This window comes from Chelonoidis abingdonii, chromosome 4, assembly GCF_003597395.2.
Source record: "Chelonoidis abingdonii isolate Lonesome George chromosome 4, CheloAbing_2.0, whole genome shotgun sequence".
NCBI lineage: Eukaryota > Metazoa > Chordata > Testudines > Testudinidae > Chelonoidis > Chelonoidis abingdonii.
The window spans coordinates 14210123-14232268 of NC_133772.1; the positions used below are offsets into that span (position 1 = coordinate 14210123).

The window sequence follows — 22146 nt, forward strand, 5'->3', positions numbered from 1 at the left end:
TTAGATTATGGATTTAAACTCCACAGATAGGCACTAATCCAAAGGAGGAAGAGAATTTGCTTATTTTATAGTTGCAGTTACAACTAGAAATGCATGCCTCAAGCACCATGTGCCAGGAAAAGAAATTAGTTTAACATCACACTTTAAATCTAGCCCTTCGCAACCTCTAAATCACTGCAATCAATATTCCAGTGCATGGCTACTATCCCGCAATTATTCAACCATCCAAGGTTGGAACTTGACAAATATGAATTAAATTCTGCAATACCCCTGTGAGATATTCTTGCCATTTTACAAGTGGGTAAGTAGAGGCAGAGATGGAGTGACTTGCCTTACGTCACACAGCAAGTTAGAGTCAGTCCACTAGGAAATACTCCCCTTAACGCACAAACCCCTCTCCCCCTAAACTAGGAATTCTGCCTCCTAATCCTGTACCATAGCCACATTACACTGAGTCAACTTCTACAAAAGTTAAGGGAACACTGTCAAGGCTAACAGACCCAATTTAATCTACTGGGACAGAAAAACAAACTACCCTACAAAATAAGAGCTACAATCTGTGCTCGTTACCTAACCACATTTCCTCTCCCACCGCCCCCCCAGGCACTAAAGTGGTTTGTAATGATAGTAGCAGCAAGGGAACAATGGACTCAGAGACAGGAGACCAGGATTCTATACCCAGCTCTGCCACTGATCTGCTGTGTGACCTCAGGCTAGTCACCTCCCTTCTGCTCCCCGTATCTCAGCTTCTCACTTGCAAAACACACTGCCCACCGCTGGAAAGAGTTCTTATGTTTATGTATTTAAAGCATATATAACAGCTTCACATTAGCAGCAGCAGCACCATTCCCTCGCCTGACCTACCTTTGTAATCTTGTGAACATGTGTCCATTAAAGCGACACCTCCATAGCTGCCGGGATGGCTGGCTTCAGACAAAGCCTCACTGCTCTGCTTAGACTGGCCAGAGAGAATAGCAGGATGTTGCTCCAAAAATTTGGGTGAGTTATTAGTGACTTTTAGTTCAAGTGCCCAAATTGAAAAGAATTTAAAAGGGGGGGGGGGGAACAAAAGTAGTGCAGACAAAGACAAAAAGACAGTGACTTATTTTAATCTGCCAGTGGTCTCCTGAAGAGAGAAACATTAAATAATGTGAACAATTGAAATTCTACTGCCCAGGTTTACTGGAATCAGTATTAAACGGATGCTTTCACCTCGTAAAGGAATGCACTGCCTGAAACAAATGAGCGCGTTAGAAACATGCAGCATTCCATGTAGCACAGGGAGAGATTAGGGTAGTAGCGGTGGTGTTATTCCTTGCTAGGAAAATGGTCCCTGATTCAGCATAGCACTTAAGCATGCACTTAATTGCTTTGATGAACACAGATGGATACAAGCAGGTGCCTAAAGCAAAGTACATGCTTAGCTTAAGTGTTTTGTTTAATCAGGGCCGCAATGCAGAAGTTAAAAGCCAAATCCTGTCCACAGATGCACATGTGCAATTACCCCGAGCTCAGTGAGCAATGCATATGTGATAGGGTGACCAGACAACAAGTGTGAAAAATCAGGACAGGGGGTGGGGGGCAATAGGATCCTATATAAGAAAAACACCCAAAAATCAGGACTGTCCCTATAAAATCAGGACATCTGGTCACTCTGATATATGAACCTAAGAGAAGAGCCTGGTTCCGTGTACATTTCAAGGGCCTTCTCTACAGAGTGTCACATGACTAGGCTTCCCTGCAGCACACACACAGAATGATTCGAAAGATTTCCTTGTAGAGAAGCATTAGTCCAAAAGGTTTCCTGTCTTTGTAAAGTTACGGCTGTCGCAGCTGAATGCACACAAGCTGAAGACTGAAGGCATCAGATTCCAACCCCAGAGCAGGCTGCCCTTTGCAGGGAGATGCTATCAACATGCCACAAATACTCAAATGAAATGATCGCTGTTTTATGGTCACTCAAAATGCAATGGTTGCACATTCGCCTGGATTCACTGGGGATGAAAGCAAGCCATGAGACTTCACAACAGATGCAAGTGGGGGAAACATGAAAGGGCACTGGCTCGGAGAAGGGGAAACAGATTTGACTGCTGAGAAACAACAAGGCTAATCAAGTAATGAAGTTCTAATGGTGAGGACAGGTAACATCAATCTTCTCAGGTTGTAATGCAAACGTACATTACTGTGGTGGCAGGGAGGGGTGTGTATTTACACACTTCCCAAAAATAGCAACCTATGGTTCAGGTGCAAGTAGTTATCAAAGTAAGTGCCAACAATAAACTCACCTCTGAAATCTTCCTTGGCTAAAATCCATTTTATATAATGAGTAAAAGCAGCAAAGAATCCTGTGGCACCTTAAAGACTAACAGACGTTTTGGAGCATGACATGACCGTCATCTCTCCAGGTAGGAGGTAGCGTGAGTGACCGTCATCTATCCAGATAGGAGGCTTTACAATCAGAGCCAACTCCTAGATTAATTTATCTAGATTTTTTAAGTGGTCAGACTGATGATCTTTCAGCGACCCACAATACATGTGACAAAATCTCAAATCTGAGACTTCCCCTTCACCTCCACAATTCGTGGTCCTTAAGCAGTCACTGCACCAGACTTCAACTTTCTAGCTTCCGTGGAGCTGCACTCCTACAACAGAAGACAGGGAACCTCCGATAGAAAGGTCCAAGCTGACGTGTGGATTTCCCTCTGCATATTCAGTGATATAATAAGAGAACCAAATATCAAGATTCTTGCCTCAACAGAACTTGAAAATTAATTGTTCCACTCACTCCTTTACAAAAATGGCATCACATTAGATATATACACGCACCTATATCATAGCACTCCAATAACTCAGAACAAAAGCAGGTCTGAAGTCTTTAAATTGTTTAATGACAGTAGCTGTGCCATCCTTTATAGTCTTGGACTACAAACAAAGTCATTTCAGACCATCATCATTGCATGGCGATATACTTGGTCGGTTTTCCACAGCTCTATTTTGCTGTTCTATTACCCTGCTGTCCTAGCTCTGTCTGAGACCTGTGTCCGATCTAGCAATAACCACTCCTATTTTCTCCTCTCCCTCCCCCTCCCTTCCCCCTTCCCCCCCCCCCCCCAAGATTATCATCAACAGTGTAGATGACATCAGCCTGGTTCTCTGAAATCCTTGATGAAAACCTGATGGGTTCGGAACTGAATGTGTCAGCATTTCCTTTTAAAATGCCCTCTGCTCCACTACAGCAGCCAATCACAAACATAACACACTCTTAGATAGCATCGCAAGAAGCATCTCTTTTCCGAGCTCCCTCTACCCCAACAATTCCCAGTTTCCTCGAGAGCAGGTAAAGCTTCGTGGTAAAGCTTTAGACAAGCAGGAGAGCCTGGTATTTGGTCTCTCCCACTGAGATCTTGAATGTCTCAGCTCAAATTGTAAGATGCCATACCACAGGATGCTGGTTACCAAACAAATGCTTAAAACTACAGACTAGGTTTCACGCTTTACCAGCACAGCATATAATGCCTAGTCTAGTCCTGTATGCCTGATTCCATTTGCTGCAACAATACAGATTAAAGACTGAAGCCCAAATGTTTCTTAATTAACTAACAGGATGACAAATAAGGGCCATATGCTGCCCCCGGATCCACACGCAGAACTACCATCCATTCATCTGTTGACAGATGAATGGGCTGCATGTGAAGACCCAGTAGTCCACCCTACAGAACAGATGAAAGACCAATGAGGTAGCCCAAGTTACTCTCTCCAGGCCTCTGCTCAAGTTGAGTCACATCCTAGGAGGAGCTAGGAATGAGACTCTGGGACACCGCACCCTGAACATCCCACTTCCCTGCTGCCTATCCAAAATTTCCCAAAGCCACCGCATATTAAGTGATCATGAAAGTTCTCAGCCAACTGCTGCTGGAAAGACTCCCATTGCCTAGAATGTCAATCACAGATGCTGTTAAGACTGGATTCAAACCTACTGAAGTCAATAAGATTCTATTAACTGTAATGGCCTTTGGATCCGATCTTGAGAGAGAGAGAGTCTGAACCTACCAGCTGCCATAAAGAAGGCAGTATCCAGGAAATGAAAGGTTTTTCCTCTGACATAAGCATGGTAAACACTCTGCTATCACCACACCCCTAGCCTTCCCATTGAGAAGGAAACAAAAAGAATCCACCCGAACTAGTTCTTAAAAAGGGTTTATTTATGGCCACCAGTTTAGAAAGAGGAAATCAAAAATAGGGGATTTCAACATGTTTTTGGTTCACACAAAAAGAAAAAATTCCAGCCAAAACCCCAGTCTTTGTTCAGCAACATGCTGCTGTCACCTGCTACCCCTTTTTCTAATAGCAGAACCATTCACACGATCTCTAAAAACAAGTTAGGGAAGTTCTGGACTCAGCATCTTCCTCTCCCTTCAATCCTGACACTGGTGGACTCTCCCACTGCCCATTCAGCATGTGCAGCTTTGTGTTGTATGTAAACTTCTGCACTGGAGTGAGAAGTTGGCTATTAACGTAGACAGAAACCTGAACTGGGAAACACATAGCCCAGTGTTCCAGGTAAAGCCCTCCATCTTGTAAAGAACAGGCCAAATTAAATTTAAATAAGTATTAAAGATGGGCCAGAACCAGAATGGTAGAACTGTACTAATGAAACCATGAATAGCCTCCAACTTTGGATCTGGATCTAAGACATGGCTCAGACCCAACTCTTACATGCAATCAAGAGTTGCGCAAGAGTGAAATTTGCAACTTTCTGTGCTCCAAGAGATGCACAACAGGGACTCGCCAAGGGAAGGCAATGCACTGACAGAGACCCTGCTGCTCTGGGGGACATAACTTTTTAAGGGGTCCTGGTTAAGAAGATACTTAAGACCTCTTTTCCTGCGTTAAACACTGCTTTAGATTCTTACCACTGAATAACCACGTACATTTACTCCACCCCTGCCCCCATATGCAGTTTGTTTCTTTTTGTAATTTTGATACTAAAACTACTCAGTCTGTTTGCGTATTTTTGTTCAATTACTTCTCTTTTTGGTTCTCCTAACTAAACGCATTCGGCTTTTTTTTTTAAATCTTCTTCCAGTGTCTTTAAACATTCCTAAGCAATATGAGCTACTCCCCCTAAAACCTATTCACATGGTATTTGTAACACCTTGACTGTTTCACACACAAACATTTTAAGCTAAAATTTTCAAAGGGACCTAAGTGAACTAGATGCCCATATCCTGGACCTAAGTGAGTTAGATTCCCCTAGGTTCTTTCAAAAATTTCCCTCTTTGGAGGTGGAGGGTTGGGTTTGGTTTTTTTTTTGTTTTGTTTTGTTTTTTTAAATAAACCATATGTAAATATTTGGTCCTAAATTAAAGCACCATATTCCTTTAAATGCTTTACAGTCAATCATGCCTCACCTTTTGCATAACATGTGGAAAATTTTAACGGCAGAACGTTCGACGCTGGTGAACACCCACCATGTGCACCATTTATGAGTAGTACTTTAATACAAAGCAAGCAGGGCAGGTGGGAAGGAAGTGCATGTAGGGTACACATGCTATTCTGCAGGGATTTAAACTACATACCATGTGACAAATTGACCAGCACTGACATATTATTGTACCATATTGCGCTACCATGTGATATGTTGATAGGGTTACACTCAATGAATAACACATCATGTTAAAACCTTAATGTGATATAACAGGACCATATGCTGCTACTGTCTCTCCCACTTGCCCTTCATTAACAAATGGTACCAGGAGGTATATGTATTATCCCTGCTTACACCGTAGTATGTAAATCACAGCCAGAAACATTTGATTCAGAATCCAGAGCATTGGCCTGCTAAACCCAGGGTTGTGAGTTCAATCCTTGAGGGGGCCATTATAGGGATCCGGGGCAAAAATCTGTCTGGGAATTGGTCCTGCTTTGAGCAGGGGGTTGGACTAGATGACCTCCTGAGGTCCCTTCCAACCCTGATATTCTATAAAGTGCCAAAAGCATAAAAACCAGAAAGGGCTGAACAGGGGAATAATTGCTCCAGAAAGGTCAGCGTTAGAACTCGTGTCTGCCAAAAAAAAAAACCAACAACAAAAAACACGACTCACCCACCCACACCTTCCAAGGGACCAGGAGCAAACTGTGATACTGCCTGCCTGCCAGAGAAACTGAGTCTGCCAAACTGATGCAAACTGCATCCACTGCCAGAAATGTGGACGGACCAGCCCATTACAGAGCATTATCCAATGCTGCAGTCTTTATCATTGGCAGCTACATAAATTACCTTTATTTATTTATCAAATCAAAAGTGAGGATATTTCATGGATGTTACTCATCTGTCTCCCTCTTTACAAGGAAACAAATGAAATGACAGTGAAAAGCCCATGAGATTTCATGACATTATAAATAGCACATTCACGCAGTTTCTACCACCCACTCAATTTAAGTTTACGTTTGCACGAGAGTGGGAGGACAATTGTTTTATGAAAGGGAAATTTAACATCACAAATGACAGCTGGAGACAGACTTGCTCCATCTAGTCACAGAATACGAACATGAGAAGCAGCAAAGTAATCTTCCTGTTAAAGTGCCTGAACGCTAAGGGAAAAGCATGCTGATGAGTGACAGGCATTTCATCTTCCAGGGGCTTAGTCAAACTCCTGGCCTCATGGCTGATCTTGCCAACAACAGGCCCCAGCTCGGATGTTGGCAGGCAGCTATCACAAGGACCCAGACCATCAAACTCATTCACAGGGGCTGCTGAACCGCTACCAGATGACACAGAGCCCAACGGCTCCATAGACCACTAAAAAAACCCAGCCAACCAACCAACCAAAAAAAAAAACCCCCACACACCACAGTTTGGATGAAAGCAAACTAGGATGTTAACTCTCCCTGTGGTGCTAAGTTGTACACAGAAGGCTGGGTCTCACAAGGCACTGAACACCTACAATGTCAGCAGAAGTCAATGGGCTTGGTTCTCCACTGACCAGCATTTGGGAAGTCTTTTACACCAGAGCCAAGTGAGAGCAGAACACTCCCTGATAAGAATCCTCCACTTACACCAATGGCTGAGACTCTACATAGAGCCAGGCAGCAGAGAATGAGGTACCACGGGTGTGCAGCAGCTCCAAGGATCAAAAGGACTCAGACCCTACAATCAGGGCCAGACTTTCAGAAGAGCTCAGCACACTGGGTACATGTTTTACACTTAGCTCTTGTGAAAACCTGCCCCCAATTATTCTTTGTATTGTGACAGCACCTAGGAGCCCTAGACATAACCAGGAGGCTGCGAGGCTTTGCACAGACACAGAACAAGACGACATCTAAAGAAGCTGCTGGTGCTGAGCACATACCAACCCAACTCTGCACTCTTGAAAATCTGGACCTAAATGTTAAATCACATCAAGCTGGGGACAACCAGTCAGTGATCAAGCACTGCAACAGAAATGTGTGTCAGTAACAGACGGTGTTGTTCAGCAATCAATCTCCAAGAACGCTTTGCGCTCTTAGATCACTTCTCTTGAGGTGACTGAACAAACTGATTTATTAATGTCAATTTAGGTCCTGCAACAAGAAAAAGGAACAAATACATTCATTAGCAAGACTAACTACTATGAGATTTTCAGTGTATTCATCATTTTCCCCCCTGCTTTATTCAGGATTCATGTTACAGCTATAATCAGCAAATGTTATGCTCTAGTGAATGACAATCAAACCAAAAAGGGTGAACTTCTCTGCTAAGTGAAAATACTACCCCGGCCATCTATTAGACAACTGCTGTTTCAGGTAGTTTCTTGCCCTTTCACTGTTATAATGTGGAATGTCTTCTCCATCGATGAGGCATTTTCTCAAGATAACAAAAGTAATTAAAACATGACAATGGTCACCTGAAAAAAAAACAGAAAAATAAAATATTTTACTGTATATAAATCTAAGAACCTACATTGACATGCCTACTCTTGTGAAAAGTGTCAGTAAGATCTCCAGCTTCAATCCTGCAGACACTTAAGTCCATGTCTAACTTTACTATTATGAACAGGGTCATAGTAGCAAACTTAAAATGTGCACAAGCATTTGCAAGGTCAGGGCCTTAATAACCATAAGTGGACCTCAGTTTTAGGTCTCCTATGAATGATGGCACTGCCAACACCACAGGCAGAGCCGGCTCCAGGCACCAGCCGAGCAAGCTCATGCTTGGGGCGGCAGATTCTACGGGGCGGCATTCTGACCAAACCTAGGGCAGCAGGGCTGCCTTTTTTTTTTTTTTTTTTTTTTGCACTTGGCCCTGACCACAGGAGACTAATGCCTTCAGTAGAGGAGGGGAAAGTAATTTCACCACAATGTTGATTTCTATTACCAAACTCCATGTTTTGCCAATGGAATCAAAATTAAACCGGTTGCTTTTTTGTTTACTTCTATGTTTGGGCACTGCCGTCATTGCAATGTCAAAACAGCCCTGAGGACAGTGTATTTTAACTGTTGCAGAAGGTTTGCTTGCTTGTTTGAAGGAATTTTTGTGCAGTACTGGAAATAAAAATGGTGCTGATGGCATGTGCACAATCACATGTGCTGGACTGTTTTTGCAGCCTGCCTCAAATTTCTCAGGTATTGGAGTAGAAAAAAAAAAAATTAAGAATCAAGAGATTTAGACTCCTGACATGCTTCCTTTTCCAGATCACAGCAGTATCAAGATGGACAGCAATACTGACCTACTTTTAAATAAATAAAAGGGGAATTTTTAAAATTTAATTTATAGTTATCTTGTCTCCGTTTCTTTAGTTAATAACTAAATATTCCTCCATAAGCTATTGAACAAGCCACCACGCAGAGTGAATTTAAGGAAGAGAACTCTTCCCCTGCTCCATCAATATCTAGTATACAGGTAATTCAGATCTGAATATGGTACACTAGCACACACATTGCAATGCCAGTATAACCTCTGAAGCATGCATCCCCTGCCAGACACACAGTTTAATATACCAACGCACATCAGTATTAGATGCACTTTACAAGATTCTATGTGCTGCACAAGGCAGGGTTAGAAAAACAAACAGTACAACACAAGAGAAAGTCACTGCAGAAATATTTAGCTGCTTAGAAAAAAAAAATACAGTTCCAGTACTTCACAGGTTATCAGTGCCCTTGTTTGGAAAGAGGAATTTAATTACTGTTCCCTCTACCTCTAACTATATTAGCAGTTATAAGGAGCTGGTAACAGGAAAATGTAATTTTCAGTGACTTAAACAAGTAGATGTTATTGCCCAGACACAGGGCGAACGTCCATTCAGCACTGAACATGGAAGCATATTTATCAGCTACAAAAAGAGAGAGAATGAGCCATTCCAAGCCACTGCTGGGCACAGGAAAATGTACATCTACCTAACCCAATCACCCCATCAAATACAAGAGTCAATTAAAAAATATCAATAATCCAAGTTCCTTTGACATGATGAGAAGTTTCACACTGATAATTAAGTTCAATCAACCCTCTCCCCCAGTGTGTTATTTAGTTTATTGAGAAAAGCCCTTACATTGCCAAACGGCATCTTGGCAGAAAAATATACATCATGCAATGATTCAGGAGCATCCTGCATTCTAGGGGCTAAATCCCATAAGCAGGTGCATCAGAGGAGTCAGAATGTCATGATCATAGATCATTAAATCATGGAAATTCTGTAATGAAGGTAGGAGCATCTTCCAATACCATCATCATCACTATGAATTTGTGACTTTCTAGAAAGTCTTTGAAATGGACAGAAAAAGACTTATTAAATGTTACCAGCCCTCATGGAACAGCTGTTCTAAATCTTAAAGTCAAAATGACAGGCCTTGTGCTAGTGACCAAAATGAACTCTTGAAGCAGCAGTTGACTACCGCATGTTAACACGCACAAGCAGCTCTTTGCTACCAGAATCAAAAACTCATCTGTCTCATCTATTTGAGCACCGTAGCACTATGCAAGTCCACAGTGTTGTATAGACAATATTACATTAGATCCCAATGAACGGGTACTTTTTAAAGCAACACAGCCCCTGTGCATCAATTATCCATCATCATCAATATAGCTATGTACTTAGCAAGCCTTTACAGCTACTGAAGAAGGTAAAACAGGTAACCTACTCAAGAATAAATCTGCAAATACACTGTCAGAGTATCAGGTGATTTACCAGCGGGGCAAAGGAGAAGGCATACAATGATCTCAAAACTGCAAATTAAGCTAAGTACCTTCGGATGTAATAGGTTTAATAAATGATAATGCAAACCACACAGAAAAATGAGAGAAAGAGGGAACAATATATTCCCCACCTGGGAGGTTACTCAAGGTTTAGAAGAGGGAAAGAAATAGCTCACCTCTAATAAATACATCAGTGTAGGCACTACTGAAATAGCCTTCTGCATTAAGCAGTGGAGCTCTCCCAGAGAAATCATAACTGCTTTACAAGAATGCAAATCAGACGCAACAAGGTTACACCATGTATTAGTTCTCTGAGACAATATATTAATGTTCTAAAATATATTAGATTCCCTCCAGCTCATTTTTCTTGATACAATCAGTGGGGCGTGGGGTAGGAGCTTTGGAGGTCACCATCCATTCTCAATCAACTGCCATGGGGTGGGGGTATCCCAGAGGGGGATGGCTGAACTGGAGGAAGAAGGTACCTGAATTCTGTTATGGGGGCTGAAGGGCTGGGTGATGAGGGGGTGATTAAATATCGAATGGAGAGGGGCTACAAGTCCTTTGCAATGGGGCTGGGAGAGGGAGAGAGCAGACATCTGCAAAGGGAAGGGACGGTGGAGAAGGCGATCAGTCCCCAGCAAGGAGGGAGGAGGAGAGACACTTACTGGTGCAGCGCAGGGCCCGTTGCTGCACCGCCTCCCCGCACAGGTCGCACCAGCCCCTGCCGAGCGCGAAGGCTTCGAAGCGGTGCCCTTCCCCCTTCTCCTCCCGCACGCGGGGGTCGCGGGGCTGCTCGAAGATGGTCCGCACGTCGGGTAGCTGGCGCGGGGCCCCGGAGCGCAGCCGCAGGCGCAGGTGGTGCAGCCCGGAGCGGGGCGGCTTACCCAAGCCGGGGGAGGCGGGCGGGTCCTGGGGGCTGCAGCCGGCCAGCTCCACCTCTTCCCCGGGTGCGCTCTGGGCCCGGGCTCCGCTGCTGCCCGCGAACGGCTCCCGGGGCTGCGGCACCACCGAGGGAGCCACGTCTTGCTGGGCGGGCGCCGTGCGCCCGGGGCCGGGGTCCTCCGCGGTGCCAAGGAGCCTCCTGCACCCAGCTTCGCCCCGCGGGCGCTCCCCTTCCTCGGGCCCCCAGCCGCTTCCAGCCTTGCCCAGCGGGGCTGCCAGCCCGCTGCCCTGCTCCGTGCCCAGCTGCTGGGGGATCGCTCCGGCTGCAGCACCCGCGGCGGGCTGCTGCTGCGCCGGCGTCTGGCGCCTCCACTGCTTCATGTCACCGGACGCCGAGCGCTTGAGGATCTTCTTCCTCTCGTTGGCGCTGAGGCTCTGCAGGAAAAGCTGCTGCTCTTTGTCCAGGAGCAGCGGGTAGGGGCATTGCCCGATGGCAGGGGAGGCCATGGCCATTGCGAGCCGCCAGCCAGCAGCTCCGAGCAGCCAGAGGGAGGCCGAGGAGCGCAGGCGCTTTTAAAAGGGACCGGTCGCCAAGCCTCAGCCCTGCTGGGTGAGGGGATGGAGAAAGGAGGAGACGGGGCGGGAAGCAGCTACGACAGCAGCGCTCCTAGGTTTGCAAACGCAGCTGCAGTGAGAGGCAACCTGCTTAAAAAACAACAACAAAAAAAAACCCCACACACCAGGGGCAAGTTAAACCAGAATCGTTCTTTAGCGGAGGATAACACTTGAGCGAGCCAGTCAGCGACCCCAGCCCCGCTGCGCTAAACTCAAAACACTTCGTCCAAGAACCATTCCCTGCCCTACTGCGCTGACCGTCCAGGGCCCGGATCCTGCAAACACTGGTGCACCTGTGTAACAAGGCAGTCAGTGTAACTCTACCCAGGTGCATGCACGCCCAACTGGGTCACGTGTTTAGAGGAGGGAGGCACACAGTTTTAAACCCGAGCTATCAGCCCTTCCACCAAATGCCGCAGGGGGCCGGCACTAGAAGGCAAATGCACCAGAGGTGAGATTTTCAAAAGTGTCTCACTGATCCATCTGCCCACGTGTCATTTTCAAAAGTGACGTAGGCAGTTAGGGAAATAAAAGTCTACAATAGTTTTAGGCTTCTAAGTGCCCAAGTCACTTTTGAATACAGGATTTATGGCCAGAGTTTTAAAAGGTAGTCAAGCACCTAGTGGGATTTTCAAAAGTACCACTAGAATTCTGTTTATAAGCTGGACCTTTGGCACATCTAAGAATTTTGCCCCCGCAGGTAGCTGGGGTAAAACAACATTCACAACCTGGAGTTCGATCAAGTGGTTTTTGATACACCATGATAAATAAATCAAAATGTTAAGGGGTAGAGAGTTTACACCAAGTTACAGCACCTCCTCCTTCCCTCCCATTATTTGTTCAACTCCTATCTGCAAAACACTTTGGTCCATTAATTTCATACTTTCCCCAAACACATTAACAGGAAGCTGTCCTTGAACAGGCAACAAGGGAGTTTTTGGAAGGAAAGTTTTGAATAATTAAATCCTATATATAAATAGGATATATAAATATAAATATATACATATATATATATATATATAAATATAGAATATTTAATATAAACAAAGTAAAATTACAGCCTTTGCAAAACAGTAAACTACCACAGACATATATTGTTATACACAGATACATTTCAGCTGGTGAGCAGATACTATTGCCAATTAAGCTCACCAATATTTTCTCATTGTTTCCTTGTACATCCCTGTCTGCCTGTATTCACTTATTTTATAGGTAGACTAAGCTGTTTAGGGCATAGTCTGTCTCTTTGTTCTGTCTGTACAGCACCTAGCACCTGCAGTCCAGATCTAGGACTAGAGCTCCTAGGAACTATATTAATAATATAGTTTTCCTACCTTTGTCACTATCACTTGTTTATTAAGATGTTAAGATTTTTTCATTTGTGCAACAAAATATTCAAATTTGAGTGCTTGCTGCTAGGTGCTTAAATCCATATGTAAGGCACTTTCAGAGGTGACAGGCATTCACAACTTCCACTGAACTTAATGGGAACTGCAGCTGCTCTAGGTTTTCTAGAAGAAACGGGGGGGGAGGCAGCCTCCAACTGCTATGATAGTCCAGGCAGGACATTAAACAGTGGCGGAGAGAGAAATCAAGCCACTTAGGTACCTATCTTTGAGTTCTCAAGCTGAAAAGTTTTTACTGCTCCTTTTTGGTATGTTTTATTCCCTGGAAGTAAAGTGAAAATGAACTCATCCACTTCCCATTGCAGGCAGCTTCTGGCACTAGCATGACCTAGCTGCAAGAAGAGTTAGATAATGTTTGGCTGTTTTGGGGGGCTTTTTTTTAAGTTTCAATTTGAATTTTTAATACCCTGAAACTTTTTTTTCCCTTTCAGACTCTCCCCCTGCCCCCAATAACCTAGCTTATGGGCCAAATTTGACCTGATTGTCCATTTAAAACAACAAGGGATTTTTGAGGTAGATAGAGGGAAGTGAGCAAGAATACTAATGAATGGTGGGAGGACTGTCTGCACAATCTGCCCTGCTTAGCCTTTCCACAAGGTGGACCTTTCACTTTTCTTCTGTCTTTCACGTTGGAGTAAGCCAAATTGGAAGACCCATGCTTTACACAGGTGGAAGTTACAATGCTAGATGCAAGGAGACAATGATCTTAGGTGCCTCCTTTTCCATGTCTGCAGTATTGCCAATCCTTGCAATTTTATAGTGTCACAATAGTTGGTGTTTTTTCTTAAAGCCCCAGCTCCTGGAGTCAAGTGATTACATGAGACTCTCCCTATCTCCCAGGTGGATTAGTCAAAGTACAGGAGGATGAGCTCTTGACATGGAAGGTGCCACAGAAGTGCTCAGTATGAAAGGGGAGAGCTCCTGCAGTGCTTTCCCTGGGATGGGATGAATGAGTGATGTGGCTGAGCAAGATCTATCCAGAGGAAATTCCAGTAGACCCCTCCAGTTTGTCTCTTGATTTTAAACCAGAAGATTAGTAGTCACAGTAATCAGCACCTTTAAGAAAGCAGCAGACCAATTAGTGGACAACTGGAACTAATGGAAAATTTTCCCACTGCAATTACAGAGGGTTATGTGCATTTAGAAAGTTCAAACTTATCTCTATAGATGCCACAGGCAAAATGAAGGGGGAAAATATTATAGACCAACTTTAAAATGGCTTCAGCCTGGGCCTCAAGGCAGCTGTACATCCCAAGTGAGTACACATCTAGTTACCTGCTTTGCATTCACCAGTGCCAAGCAAACAAGCTGTTTTCAGGGAGCACAAAAATAGGGGTGGCAAAACAAGCTGCTGCTTTGGAAGATTTTTTCCACCTCCTCCTCAAAGTTTCCTGCAATCTCTGCTTTGCAAACTAATTACTTTCTATGCTTTTTCAATCAAGAACAAAAAGCCAGTCGTACCATTACATGTAATATTGTACCTTCTGCAGTGCTTCTCAATCAGGGAACACCAAGCATTCCCTAAACATCAGTGAGGGTTCAATAAGTGCCCATGAGCCAGCTATTGTCCCCATTTTACAGATAGGAATACGGAGGTACAGAAAGAATAATTAGGTCAAAGCAGCAGAGAATCCTGTGGCACCTTATAGACTAACAGACGTTTTGGAGCGTGAGCGTTTGTTCCAATCCATGCAACAAACCTCGATGCCAACTCTGCCCACATATCTACACCAGCGACACCATCACAGGACCTAACCAGTTTCAGCCATCCATCCCGTTCATTCAACTGACGTCACCCAATGTAATATAACGCTATATGCAGCAGTGCCTCTCTGCTTGTCATCGGCCAAACTGGACAGTCACTACGGAAAGATAATGGACAAATCAGATATCAGGAATGGCAATATTACAAAACTGTAGAGAGCACGTCAACTCACTGGTCACACTTAGAGACCTTAATGGCATCCTGCAGCAAAAATTCAGGACCAGACTTCAAAGAGAAACTGCTGAGTTCATTCATTGCAATTTTGAAACCACCTCCCCGATAAACAAAGCTGTGGAAGGCTTTGCCATTTACAGAACCGTTTTCTCTCCTTGTTCACACTCTACTGCTAGAACGGCCAGATCGCCTGATTGAACAACCTCTTTCTCTGCTTGCTTGCTAGCTATATATATACACTGCCCCTGAAATTTTCCACTTCTGCGTCTGACGAAGTGGGTATTCACCCACGAAAGCTCACGCTCCAAAACGTCTGTTAGTCTATAAGATGCCACAGGATTCTGTGCTGCTTTTACAGATCCAGACTAACACGGCTACCCCTCTGATACTTAATTAGGTCAAGGTTTTCAAAAATGACTAATTATTTTGGGTGTCCAGCAAGAGAGGCTAAAAAGGTCTGATTTTCAGAAGGTGAATGGCTCCACAATTTCTGAAATTCAGGACCTTTTAAGGCATCTAAAGTTGTATGTTTAAATGAGATTTTCAAAATTGCTAGACACTTCTGAAAATTTTGGCCAAGGTCACATGCCAAGTGAGCAGTAGAGCCGGGAACTGAATTAGGTCTTCCAGGTCCCAGGCCATTGCCCTATCCCAGCACCACCCTTTCCTTCTGGCACAAGGGCTCTCATACAGGTATAAAACTGGTGCAACTTCAATGGTGTTACTTCTAAATATTTTTCAGTGAGTTACATGGGTTCCAATGTGAGAAACATCAGGTCAATAATGTAAAGAGATATTAGCTTTTCATTTGCTGTACTGGAGGAAAATTTGAATTCTTAAGTGTGTCTGTTTCACAAGGGAGTGAGGGATGAACCAGAGATATTTAAATCCAAAAATACTGGATCTGGTTTACAAGCTTATAGTGCCACAATAGCATAGAGATAGCATGAGGTTAACACTCAAGACAGTTATCAAACAGCAGTCCAGCTTGCAAAATTCTAGTTTCTTCCTCATTTCAGCACAAAGTTGTTTTTTGTTTTGTTTTTGCCTTTTAAGGTCTCTTCTTCACAATGTTCAGGATCCTGGGTTGTTTTAATATAATCGCAGCCGCTCTTTTCTATGACATTGAGGGCTGCGTTTTACTGAAGTGACAGAGTTACAATGCAGCTGCAGCCCACACCCACCCACATAAACCAGTAAGAGGAGAGAATGGAAGAATATTTGAGACAGGCAAACGCATATTATGTCAAGGCTTCTTCATCAGAGATTTTTACTTCAAGGTTATGTGGGATTTGAAAAAAACAAAACAAAACAGAACTTCAAATAAAAATACATGGGCCCCAGGAAGAGTCAATCCAAAAGTTTTGCTTCATATACAATTATGTGACAATTCCCTATTGGATTCTGGGTCTGTTCCAATCACATGCATCCTTTATACTTACAGGGCTGCTGGACTGGAAGAACTCACTTTCTCATGCATTTCTCGTCCTGTCAACATCTAGTCTCATGATCTGCACACAGGACCAAGACTCAGGAATTCTTGAGTTCCAATCTTGTTCTGATACTGACATTGTCTGTGACCTTGTGCAGATCACATAGGGAAACTAAGGCAGAGAGGCTATCAGTAAAATGGGAATATTTACTTACCTTGAAGATGGAGAAGGACTGAGAGAGTCAATATTTGTGAACCGCTATGTATTCTTCTGCATATTTAAACAGATCTATCATTATACACACACAAATTGATTCCCCCCACTAAAATGCAGCAATCTCTGAGGAGAGACTTTGCAACTATTTAACAGCACAGAGCCACACTACACAACTGTTTAGTGCAGAACATCACTAACGAGGTGGAACTGAAAGTAGAATTTAGACAGGCCCAAAGCTCTTACCTCTGCACAGCTCTAAAACCAACAGCAGAATTTACTCCTGGGAAAACCGTTTGAACACACCACAGTGTTTCCCTGTTTGCTTTTCAGTACAGGGAGCAAATACTGGATGTTGTTGCTAACGTTTAACATTTTATGTATGAAGCACTCTCCTGCCCCTCCACCAAAGGAAGTTCTCTACAACAAAGCTGGGTGAAATCTTCTGGACAAATAGTTTATTTGCAGAGAAATAGAGTTTCAGGTTCACCCAAACTATTTGCAAATTCAGGTCAAATTAGGCGAATAGTTTTGGCCACACTCAATAATTAAAAAAAAAAATTTTTTTATTTTTTTTTTAGGGTAAGTCAAAAACTTTTCATTTTGATTTTTCATTTGAAAATGCCATCTAGTTAAAAAAATTAGCTAGATTTACTTGCCAGAAAGAATAACACACCCCAAAACAAAACAAAAAAATAAAAATACATGTCAGGTCAAACATGATGTTTTGTTGGAACTAAATTTAAGTTAATTTAATTTTGAACACTGAACAAAAAAATCAGGTGTTTGCTCATCTCTGATCCATGAATGTTTCCTATCATGTCACAACCCTCCAAATGCTGATCTAAATGTTTGCTTGGCAGGTATTAATCCATAGCCAATATACCTTAAAGAGCGGTATTTTTTTTGTTTGTTTCCACTACCAAAAAATGCATACTCAGCTGCTGGACAAAACGCTTTTGCTCACTATGGACCAATACAGTTTGTTAAAGGACTATTTACCACAACAGGAGATTAGTAAATGAACCTTCACTTGAAAGAAAGCTGTAGACATGCTTAAGACAGTGACTATCTATCCTGAACATTAAATGCAACTATCATCTTACTTACCCTTACTTACTTACCTTACAGAGCAAGCAGAATATCTGGGCCTGTCCCGCAATCCACCATTACTGTATGGTGGTGTCTTGACATATTGTGGTCACTGCATCAACATGTTAATAATGTGAACTTTCAGGGGACTGAAACACATGCTCAGAGTAAAAGTCACTGCCCACGAGGAGCCCACACTTGGTTATAAGCATCAGAAGGTGGCAATGCAGGCAGCTTCTCACCTTCCACTCACCTCTACCCTGGGTTTTTTTACACTGTACTTTGGGTACCTCTTGAGGTGTGTGTGATTCTAGCTGACACAGGGTGAGCATGGTTGCGTGTGTGTTCTGAGCACAGATAGTTGCAGGACAAAGCCCAAGTCCATTTGAGAGGATTAAAGTTTTTTTGGTCAATTGCTCCTCTGCCACAAATCCAGGGGGACAGCATCACTTTCAACTGGTTTCACAGTCTGAGACAAAATAAGAACTTGGGGGATTCCCCAGTTGCTTTTGGATTCAGTCTGTCAGTGGTTCTTACCAGAGGAAATTCCCTGTGAATACCGGAAGGGGACACCCTTATTGCCTCCTTATACCATTTAATAGCACATGCCTAGACAGGCTGGAGGAGGCAGGCTACAGGAAATTTTGCAGAGGCGGGGTTCCACCAGAGAAGCAGATCCTCCCTTTGGAGGAAAGTCCCCTTACATCATAACAGAAAACCTACTACCTACAGGTCGTGTGTGTGAGTGTATTGCGTGTGTCTGATTCCACCATGTCAGCTCTTGTGGCCAGGGAGTGGGAAAGTTTTCACACTCTAATAATGGTGCACAAAGGGGTGAAGACAACAAATCTGTATTTGTGGCAGGAACACAAAGTACAGAAGTCCGTGATTTCCAAGGAGAAATGACAAAGTGTGATCATTTGGATGGGCTTCTCAAAAGCGCTCGGCACTGGCCTCACTTTGTTCCTTTATAAAATCAACACCCGATTTCATATATATATGAAATCCCATCTTGTGCGTTCCAACTTTGAGGAGCAGAAAGGACTTCTTACTCTTGGGAAGAAGGATGTTTTTGAGAGCAAAGCATGAGACTAAGGGTCAGGACACCGGGGCTCTACCCCCAGCTGTGCCATGGAATCCATGTGACACTTCAGGCAAGTCATCTAACACTCCATGTCTCCGCTTCCCCATCAGTAAAATGGGGATTCATAGCAGATCAGTGTGGCTACATTAATGAATGTTTTTATGCATTTCCAGGCCCTAGGCTGCAAGGTGCTACAGAAATGCAAAAATAGTATTGTATGGGACTGAGCGGGAAAACATCCCTTTCTTTGCACTTAAACATTAAAATGCAGCATTAAAAAAAGCAGGGTTTTGGATAGTGTCTTTAAATTGCTACGTTAAGCTTGCACAGGGATACAGCCTAGGGCTTGCAAGAGGACAGCATTAGCTGTGCTAGAGTACTTGGGGAAAAGCAACCTCACTGCTCTTTTCCCAACCTCCTGAACTGGACAACTACAGCGTATTAAGTGCTATTTTGCAGAAAAGATGATACAGTTTCTTCCCTAGAAAAATGTTTCTATTTTCATTTGTCAGCAGATTTGTACAGGCCAGGAAAAGGCTGGTTAGAAACAGCGGTTAACCTAGCCCAAATAACCTTTAGGAACCAGTGCATCTCCTCTTCTGACCCTGAAAACCATGAGGTGACTATTAAAAGATATAAATGAGACGGATACACTCACATCCTCTCCCACCCCCTAGCTCATTTGTTCATTTAAAAAAAATGCTCTATGGGGTCAGTTGATTTTTGTTTGAGCGATTCCAAATACAAGGGGTGAAATTCTTCCCCTAGAGAAAGCAACGGGAGTTTTGCCAGCACCTTCAGTGAGGCCAGGGTTCACCCCAGCTGCTTGAGATGGTGGGGGACGGGTGCAGGAGGGAGTGAAAGAAGCCTTCTGTATCAAGGGTTAACATAAGAAAATTACAAGCCAAATAATTTTGGCAGGAGGATTTCTGTTTCATGTTGATTCAGGGAGTTCCATCTAACTGTTGTTTTATGGCAGTTTAAACAAGACAAGAGCGGTTAGCGAAACCCTGCAGGGAGTTTGCCAAAAAAGCGCAATGAATTCCTGGTCCGAACCCCAGCTGGTGTAAATCAGTGCCACTCCACTGAAGTCAAGGGAGCTGTGCTAATTTACCCCAGTTCAGCTTCTGGTCCTCCAAGAGTTCTAAGTATGTTTAAGGCTGACTGAAATATAAATGCTAGCTTATAAATTAGGAGGTTCTTAGAAAATAATTTGTGGGTAAGGTTTTTAAAACAGGGCCTCATTCCCAGTGTGTTCACGATTGCAAGTGGTTTGGTCTGAGAGCTGGGTATTTAAAACTGGAATGTAAAGGGAATGTTTAGATTCTATGCCAGGTTTCACTTGGTGTATATGATTTTTTTCCTTCCAGAAGTCTGTAGAGATACTTATTATATCTACCGCCACGATCTTTGCAGAAGTGTTACGTTAATACAGTTTAAATTGTTTGTTGTATACCTAAGTCTGAAACATTAAACGGATTTCAGTTCAAGTTGATTTTAGCCTCAGATTTTCCAATAGCGGCCACTAAACTGATTCCTCATTTCTGAGGAATTCAACCAGACAAACCCAGGGGCTGACTTTGTGGATATGGAACTCCCACAACTCTCACTGAAAACAACGGCAGTCCAGCATGTCTGAAAGAACAGACCCTAGATATCTCAAGCGTTCAGACGGATGGTCAAGTGGTCAGGGCACTAGCCTAGGACTTGGGTTCAAATTCTTACTCCACCTCAGCCTTCCTGTGTGAGCATGAGCAAGTTGCAGCCTCTCCATGCCATTTGTGCAATAGCACTGCCCTGCTTCCTAGGAGTGTGTGATGACAAACCCATTAAAGATTATGAGGATCTCAAATCCTATGGTGATACGGGTCATGCAAGTGCTTTAGACAGACACCCAAAAACCGGGGCACTTCAAAAGCCAACATTTTCAGAAGTGGTCCCCAATCTTAATCTCTCTCCTGTAGAGTGGAGTTTGGGGCTCATTTTATGCATGTTGTGGGCCCCAGATTATTTTTTTTTAAAAAAAAAAAAGATTAATCCTTCAAGGATCACATTTGCATTAAGGAAGCAAAACAAGCCCTTGTGCTGTGACCACTGCATATTAAACTGACCTTAACTAATATTCACTTTTACTGAGTGCTACCCCCACCAATTGCTGTACTCATTTTGTCCTTTGCTATTTACTTCAATTGTAAACGCTAAAGCAGGAAGTGTGTGTGCGCATCTCACACACACACACGCACACAGCTTAGTGCAACGAGGCCCACCTGATCGGGGCCTCTGGGTGCTACCACAATACATGTATTTAACAATAATAAGCTAAAAGAAAACCAAGTAGAAAACTTCCCACTTTGGTCTCCAGCCCAGTCCTGTGGCCCTGGAGGTTTGGATCCTGATTTCTTCCTAAGACATCTCTCCAACTCCATCCCCAAAGAAACCTCTTTATAGTCCTCCCCTCAACTGGCTGCTCAGAAGGTGAGGTATGCAGATCTGAAATTAACCTCTTGTTAACCAGGGACCAGGCAGCAGCCCCATACATGTACACATCATGTGCAACAGTAATAACAGCTAGTGTTTAGCCTCCAAGCAGGAAGCAAAAAATAAAAATAAAATAACCCCCCACCCCCCCCATCAGGCACAAGGATAGTTGAGGCTTATCCACGCTGTGAGACTATTAATTCATCTTAAGGTTGACACCACCCTATTGTCAGGGGGTGAAGGATACACTCAGGGCTTAGAGTCTGAGCTTAAGCAGCACTTTGGGACCATTGAGTTTCTTTAAATCACAATGACAAAGTGACCTGTCAGGCTGCCTGAGCCCAAGGACGTGACTGCTTGAAGGACGCAAGAATCAACGCTCTGGAACCAAACATTCACTCAGGGGGGTTGAGGTTTGACAGTGGGGTTTACCGTTGATTGTTTAGCAAACCAACGGTTAGCCACAGAAAACGCACTGGAAAGGGAATTGCAGGAGAGGTGAAAGAAAGAGAAGAAACAGCTTTTTACAGATCTGCTGGGATAGTCATTCTTGGTATCCTGTTTGCTATTAATTTAGACATTCATGCTTGGATAGCAGCCCCGCTTCTTTTTCTATATGTGGGATCAGCAGATTGGCTGGAAAATATGAACAACCACAAGTATTTTGCACTTTTCCAGTGCCTTGATTAGAAGCTCTCAAAGCACTTGGATTCAACCATCTCTTGGGGCAGCCCAGTATTGCTATTGTCATAACATAGGTGCAGATGCTGAAGCCTAGGAAGGTAAAGTGACTTGCTTGAGGTAAAAATCAAATCCACGAGGACTCA

General features: G+C 43.6%; 1 protein-coding gene across 2 annotated transcripts in view; it reads right to left on the reverse strand.

Annotated features, from left to right (window-relative positions):
* Nucleotides 1–22146, reverse strand: part of RASSF5 (Ras association domain family member 5) — a 124398-nt gene that overhangs the window by 96010 nt on the left and 6242 nt on the right. Inside the window, exon 1 of one of the 2 annotated variants that reach the window (XM_075064842.1) lies at nucleotides 10843–11650. The exons of the other annotated variant lie outside the window; for it this stretch is intronic. Within the exon in view, the coding sequence (XP_074920943.1) occupies nucleotides 10843–11572 (730 nt within the window). The 5' untranslated portion in view covers nucleotides 11573–11650. Of the gene's footprint in view, nucleotides 1–10842; nucleotides 11651–22146 lie in introns of those variants that run through there. 2 annotated transcript variants of the gene reach the window in all.